The 7,159-nt window shown below is 45.5% G+C and overlaps 1 protein-coding gene across 1 annotated transcript; it reads left to right on the forward strand.

Moving 5' to 3' along the window:
• The first annotated feature begins 1,155 nt into the window (after positions 1-1,155).
• LOC119338896 (cinnamoyl-CoA reductase 1-like) lies at positions 1,156-2,901 on the forward strand. The gene is made up of 6 exons (XM_037611103.1): positions 1,156-1,342; positions 1,425-1,594; positions 1,752-1,937; positions 2,031-2,193; positions 2,286-2,478; positions 2,559-2,901. Exons 1-6 carry the CDS (start codon positions 1,201-1,203, stop codon positions 2,692-2,694), a joined length of 990 nt encoding a protein of 329 aa, XP_037467000.1. The 5' UTR covers positions 1,156-1,200; the 3' UTR covers positions 2,695-2,901.
• Positions 2,902-7,159: the final 4,258 nt, after the last annotated feature.

Here is a 7,159-nt window from a genome sequence, read left to right on the forward strand (position 1 = left end):
CCCCGCCCCCTCATGCGCGCTCTCCGCTGGACGTCTGCTCGTTGTTGTAGCCGTGGGCCCGTGGCCGACGAGCACAGGCGAGGGGCCCAGGGGCGGAGCCAGGATTTGGGTAATAGGGGGACCAAGCCAACTTAAAAAAAATTGCCCAGTGCATAGAACAGATGTATTACTTTGGCGCAACTAAAACATAATTATAATTGCATTAGTTTATATTTGCCTCAACAATTTCCAATACAATCAAAAATATTAATAATTTCTCAGAACATAACTCAGTTCCTGGGTAATTCCCTTCTAGTGTAAATTATCATGCAATTCTAGCCTCGTTTACATTATCAGTAGGTAGAGAGCTTGAAACAACGTGCTTAAAAATCAAACTACTCGCAGATCACACAATCAAAACAAAACAAACTAGAAATCAACGTGCTTAAAAATCAGTAGGTAGAGAGTAATTGTTATGGTGTTTGGTCGGCACTTTCCTCTTCATAACCATTTTGCAGATCACACAATCAAAACAAACTAGAAATCAATTTGCATAGTAGATCACACAATCAAAATAACTAGAATTGGATGTACAAATTTCATCGATATAAGATGAGGGTTCAGATATTAATAGACAATACTCGCTAGTGCTAAGCGTTGACTAGTTGGCTTGACACCGGAGAATTGGATTGTAGTCTGCAAGATTGCCCAACGCCAAGCTTGTTTTCGCCTAATTTTAATCGGAGTAGAATCTGATCTAACGAGCAGGGGGATAGGAAAGAGTGACCAAAAAGTTTGGGGGCAAACAAATAAAGATAAATAACACTTCCTTCACAAAGTGTCATTTAGGACAGAATGGAAAAAGGAATAATTGTGAATTATTTCTGAACATGGCAAGAAAGGATTTTAACATATCTTTCAAAGGATTTATGAGAATTTTCTGGGAATTTTGTGGAAGACGGAAAGGTAGGTTGCTTCACAACCTAGGACAGAAAGGATTATTCCTTTAACAGAAAAAGAATATTTTCAAGAGTCCAAGATGGAAAATCCAGGGTGTTACAAGATTCCATACTTTCTTTTAAGATCAACTTGGCGCGTACGACTAGTTTAAACTTTCTCGGACGGCTGAGTGGTAGGTACTCTGCACCGAAGACAAGCCAGACATCCAGTAGTCCCTCTCGGGTCGCAACTCGCAATACAGAGTACAGACAGGGGAGCGATATGGACCCGGCCGGCGCGGGGAAGGCGACGGCGGCGGCGGCTGTGTGCGTGACGGGCGCGGGAGGCTTCATCGCCTCGTGGCTCGTCCGGCGCCTCCTCGCCGGAGGAGACTACGCGGTGCATGGCACCGTTCGTGATCCCAGTAAGATTTTCTTTTCTTGATATGATCCCTTGTAAGTTTTTGCGAGCATCTTAGTAAGATGCGGATTTGTCCGTACGTGCAGGCGACCCCAAGAATGATCACCTGAGGACGCTGAACGGCGCCGGCGAGCGGCTGCGGCTGTTCAAGGCCGACGTGCTGGACTACGCGAGCGTGGCGTCCGCCGTGGCCGGCTGTGCCGGCGTCTTCCACGTCGCAAGCCCCTGCCCCGCCGTCAAATCCACGAACCCCGAGGTAACACCCGACTGTCAAATCTGTAACACCCAAGGGCTCGCTGTTGTGCCTGTACCTTTTGGGAAAATTTACGGTAGTATATATTTTTTGAAAATGGGCACTTTATTACTTAAAAAATTTACGGTACGTAGTATATATAATTGGTCGCACGGCGCAGGTGGAGCTGCTTGCCCCGGCGGTGGCCGGCACGCTGAACGTGCTCCGGGCCTGCCGCGTGGCCGGCGTCCGCCGCGTCGTGGTGGTGTCGTCGGTCGGCGCGATCTTCATCAACCCCAACCCGCCCGAGGGCCCCACCATGGACGAACACTGCTGGTCGGATGAGGAGTACTGCAGGGCCACGGAGGTGAATTTCCATCGTCTCTAGACTTGGTCACTCAACTTGACCCGTGGCCGTGAGATCATCTTACATTCTTGGTTGATCTCTGTGGTTTCTTAGAACTGGTACTGCCTCTCCAAGACGCTGGCCGAGCGCGAGGCCTGGGCGTACGCAGAGAAGGCCGGGCTAGACGTGGTGACCGTGTGCCCGCCGCTGGTGTTCGGGCCTCTGCTGCAGCCCACGGTGAACACCAGCAGCTTGTTCCTCATCAGATACCTGAAATGTAGGCTACATCTTGTGCCCTTTCACATTCAGATAAATAGATACGCAGTGCAATTATAAGCTGCGTTTGAATTGATTTTGATGTATACGCAGGCGACGGCGTGGACGCCATGGACGACCGGGTGAGGAACATGGTGGACGTCAGGGACGTCGCCGACGCCCTTGTGCTGGCGTACGAGAGCCCGGAGGCGGCCGGCCGGTACATCTGCAGCGCGCACGCCAGGAAGGTGTCCGAAATGGTTTCCGTCATCAGGAGCCTGCATCCGAACCTCAACTGCGCAAAAAAGTAAGAGCCACCACTTAATCTGCAGCGCAAACCGGGTGTAAACTGTCGGGATTCTGACGACGGTGACAATGAGTTGGCAGGTTCGTTCAGCTGGTGGGAGATGAGAAGGTGTTCAGCACAGAGAAGCTGCAAAGGCTGGGGTGGAAGTTCAGGACGTTGGAGGAGACGATGAAGGACAGCGTCGAGTCCTACATGTCTGCAGGCATACTCAGCTGAGCATGGCCCAAGGTTGCGCGCGGAGCGTAGCCAGGTGGGCATTTTGTATCCTAAAGAGCACTGCGGATGTGGCGCTAGTTTCAGTTCAAGGATCGCACGGTAGCTAATGCGAATGCGATGATCAAACGGTGGTGTGAAATTGTATTGATCAAACTAGTGTCACAAATACCGCAATTGCTATATGTAAGTTGACTAAATTTGCGATTTGGATAAGTAGGTTTTCTGGGAGAAGGAGCGGTTGCAGGAGGAAGAAAGTTGGAGAAAGAAAAAAGAAGAATGGTCGTTGAATCTTAATCTAATGGCACAAAAAATTGACTTATCCAAAATAACTTTTTAGACAACTTGCATATAGCCGGTCCCAAAAATACCCATGTTTCGTAAGCTGTTCACATTGCAGATATGATACGCAAACGCAAAATACAAAGTTTCATGACCATTTGTATTTTTCTATAAATGTTTTTTTGCGGGAATACTGGGATGTTTTTATAAATTGACTTATAAATGATTATGACTCACATTAAAAGAATACAGGGATCATAAGCATGCACTGGCCTCCGCAAAATTAGTATGCATACAAACCCGGTAAAATCAAGAAGCATTACAGGTACATGTGAAATGATTAAGAGAACTTTATTTGCGAGGGAATGACAACACCAACACGCACACCAGGAATAAAAAAAAGCGACATCAAAAGGTCTCGTCAAAACAAACTACTCCCTCCGTTTCTAAATATTTGTCTTTTAGATATTTCAAATGAACTACCACATACGGATGTATATAGATTTATTTTAGAGTGTAGATTCACTCAATTTGCTTTGTATGTAGTTACTTGTTGATATCTTTAGAAAGACAAATATTTAAGAACGGAGGGAGTAGCATGCAACAGCAGTCATCAACATCATCCGCTAACAATATCATCACTTAGACCGTGGGAAAGGCATTTCAACAACTATGCCTCCAAGATGGGATGACATGCGAGCGTCGCCCGACCACAAAGACTAGATCTTGTATTTTCACCCCTAAGAGGAAGTTCAAGTAAACTCCAGACAATGCCTTCAACAAGGGTCCCTTATGATCATTTGCATTTGCGTCTTGGTTGATTACTTGTCTAATCTTTCCTCAAGGTATCCTCTCTTACTGTGTTTTTATGTATTTCTTTGGTCTGATTATTTCAGATCATTCCTATCTCAATCATAACTCTCCATCTTATACTTAAGGCTTGAACATTTCTAATATTTCAATGAATATGAAAAAAATTATGGAATTCATGGATTGCTCAAAGAAAGAAGGAAATCATGGACATTACGGTGTGGTGACACAAAATTCATCTTCAAGAAAATTGCAGGCACAAGTGGGGATACTAATGATGTCCTTTTAGATTCGGACAACATAATCAGGAGAAACGCATACGTCGTAGCTATGGAGAACACGCTGCGGTGTAATTGCCCAATATTTTACTGTGGGACTTCAACTATGCACTTGCAATTAATGTTGCGCCGCTCACAATCAAATCGATGCAATCACCATGAAACCAACACGCGCGCGCGCACACACACCTTGATGAAGAAGTGCAAGTGCATGGAAAATCCTCCGAGAATGAGCAACAAATTAAAAAAGAGTGTCTCCAATCTCCGCAAACACAAATGGCCCAACAATAATAAGTGCATGGACAATGCCTTGTCTGTCAGTGTGCTCACCTCACTGATGTTGGAAGGCACCGTTTGTACCAGTCACATAAATCACCCACCATACTATAATGATGGACACAAGAATGTAAGACTAAGAGCATCTCCAGCCGTTCGGCCCCCCAGGACATCGAAAAAAAGCGGCCTGGGGTGAGTCGGCGGTATACTCAGCGCTGGGGGCGGTTGGGCACCCAGCCGTCGCCCCTAGGTCGCCCCCAGGCGCCGATTTCGGCCAAGTTTTCGGCCCAATTGTGTCCAAAAACAGCTTGATATCTGCGTGAATCGGCCCATATTCGGCGCGGTTCGGCGTGAATTTTTGCATACAAATAGAAATCAATTAATTTGTCACATAGTTCGGCATGGTTCGGCGTGTTTCGGCGTGTTTCATCACATAAATCAAATAGTTCAATACAAATTATATAGTTTAAAAAATAAAAACTCAAATTTCATCACACGTCATTCCCGCGTCGCCTCGGCCTCGCCCTTGAGCCTCCATAGGTGCTCCACCAGACCGTGTTGCAGTTCTTGATGCACGGTCTCGGATCTCTTGACGCATATTGAGGTAGTCAGTCCAGGTTGCCAGTAGCTGGTGATCAACTTGGGCAAGAGGACCCTGCCTGTAATATGGTTCAGTGTCAAACACTGGCTCTTCCTGCTCGCTCTCAATGATCATATTGTGCAAGATGACACATCAAGTCATGATCTCCCACATTTGATCTTTCGACCAGGTCTGAGCAGGGAACCGGACAACAGCAAATCGAGATTGGAGCACACCAAATGCCCGCTCGACATCCTTCCTGCAAGCCTCCTGAACCTTCGCAAACCAGGCGTTCTTGCCTCCTGGCACAAGGTTTGAGATGGTCTTCACAAATGTCGACCATCTCGGATAGATGCCATCAGCTAGACAGTACCCCTTGTTGTACTACCACCCATTGACCTCGAAGTTCACCGGAGGAGAATGACCTTCACCAAGCTTGGCAAAGACAGGGGAGCTGTAATAACCTAAAATAAATATGCGATGATAATTATTTTAATTGGATAATTATATTGTGACTAACTGTTAAGCTATTAAGATAAAAATAAAAAATAGTTTACCAAACATTAGTAGATTACGTGTACAAAACATCTCACTGCCTAGGTTCTAAACTATCTGGGTTTATCTGTTAAAATGTTATTCTAGAAGAGAAAAGAGTAGATAAGTTCAATGTCCTGCAAATTACTTACGCAGGGAGAATACCTGCGGTGTGTTCCAAAAAAATATCTATGCTAAGGAAGCAGCGAGTAGATAAGCATCCACAGTAACCAGGGTGAGCCAGCCGTGGGGTAGTCGGTACCTGGGTTAGATCAGTCTCATCCACGTAGCCCTTCCTCGACAGATGTCATCCTTTCAACCCTCTTCTCTTGCACTATAAATAGCTTCTCAACCGTGCGGTACTGGTCGCCCACACCCAGAAAATTCCCCACTTTAGTTGGAAGCAGTCAGCGGAGAGCGAGCGACCGATCGGAGAAGCTGCGGAGAAATTGAGGACAAGGAGGTATGGCTGCTAGCTTTAGCCAACGCCCTGTTCCTCGTCTTGTCTCATGAAGTCATCTAAGATTCTTGAGGGTAGCTAGTTGTAGCATCTCTCCTCTCCTACTACATGTTCCTGTTTTCTTTCCATCGATTTCCACACTTGAGGTGATATTCTTGCTTAACGGAAGATGTGGTGTTATGGGTAAATGAACGAAAAGATTCTAAAATACTGGAAGTTGCATCAGACTGATTCCATTCTATTGATCCATGCTTTGTTACACTGATGAATTTATTTGCTGGCTTAAGAAGGAACAACTAGTACTAGTTGGTAAGAAAGACAGGGAACGAGTAGTACTAGTACTACAGGACCCATGCATGCGTACATCTCCTGTGTAAAGAAATAATCTTCATGGCTAGCTAGCATGCATGCAAGTGGTTGTATTTCTCAAATTTAATAGCTGGGAACAGTACTGAGGTTAAAGTGGGATGTGCACGCCTCACTCTAGCATAGCCAAGTACTATAGAGCGACTTGTTACATCCCTGTACTGGTACTGCATATAGCTGCTCATGTCCATGTTGCCACTTGCAAGTCACATGAAATAATAAGCTGATGGGCGTTTGTAACATGCTTAGGTTGGAGCTCAGATTTAGCCGAGGAGGAACCGCTGCAAGGCAAGACTGTGCATATCAGTCTTCTCTCTCAAACTGAACTTTTAATATATGTTAACAAATTAATTGGTTACTAGCATTAATGTTTTTACATATGAATATAAGTGATGAGCTGGTAATTATTATGCCTGTGAGAACCATGCGTGCATGGTTGACGGATTGATCGAATGATGATGTTTGAATAATCTAAGAACGTACACCGTCGTGATCATGGTAAGTGTGGTATATCAAGCCCGGGGCGGTCGATACCTGAAATAACGGTACGCGGCTAATTTAGTCGGTACTAGTGTGAGATGGAAGATACCTCACACAAGTAGGGGACTCGGCGTCGTGATTCCCGGAGATAGGTATTACCATTGGTGGAGATTACGACGGTTACTAGTATGTCTCTGCAGAGATTATTGCTATAGGTTTGCGCCGGTATAATTCCATCCTGCTCCTGTAAGGTAACAGGAGGCTGAAGCATCTTTACCTTATGTACATTCAACTTGCAACCTACTAATTCTTGCATTCTTATATTCTTGCTGAGTATGTCCCAACATACTCACTATTGTTTTCCTTTTTCCTCTGATATGCACAGAGTGCGCGGGAAGTGGG

This window comes from Triticum dicoccoides, chromosome 7B (genome assembly GCF_002162155.2).
Source record: "Triticum dicoccoides isolate Atlit2015 ecotype Zavitan chromosome 7B, WEW_v2.0, whole genome shotgun sequence".
NCBI classification, from domain to species: domain Eukaryota; kingdom Viridiplantae; phylum Streptophyta; class Magnoliopsida; order Poales; family Poaceae; genus Triticum; species Triticum dicoccoides.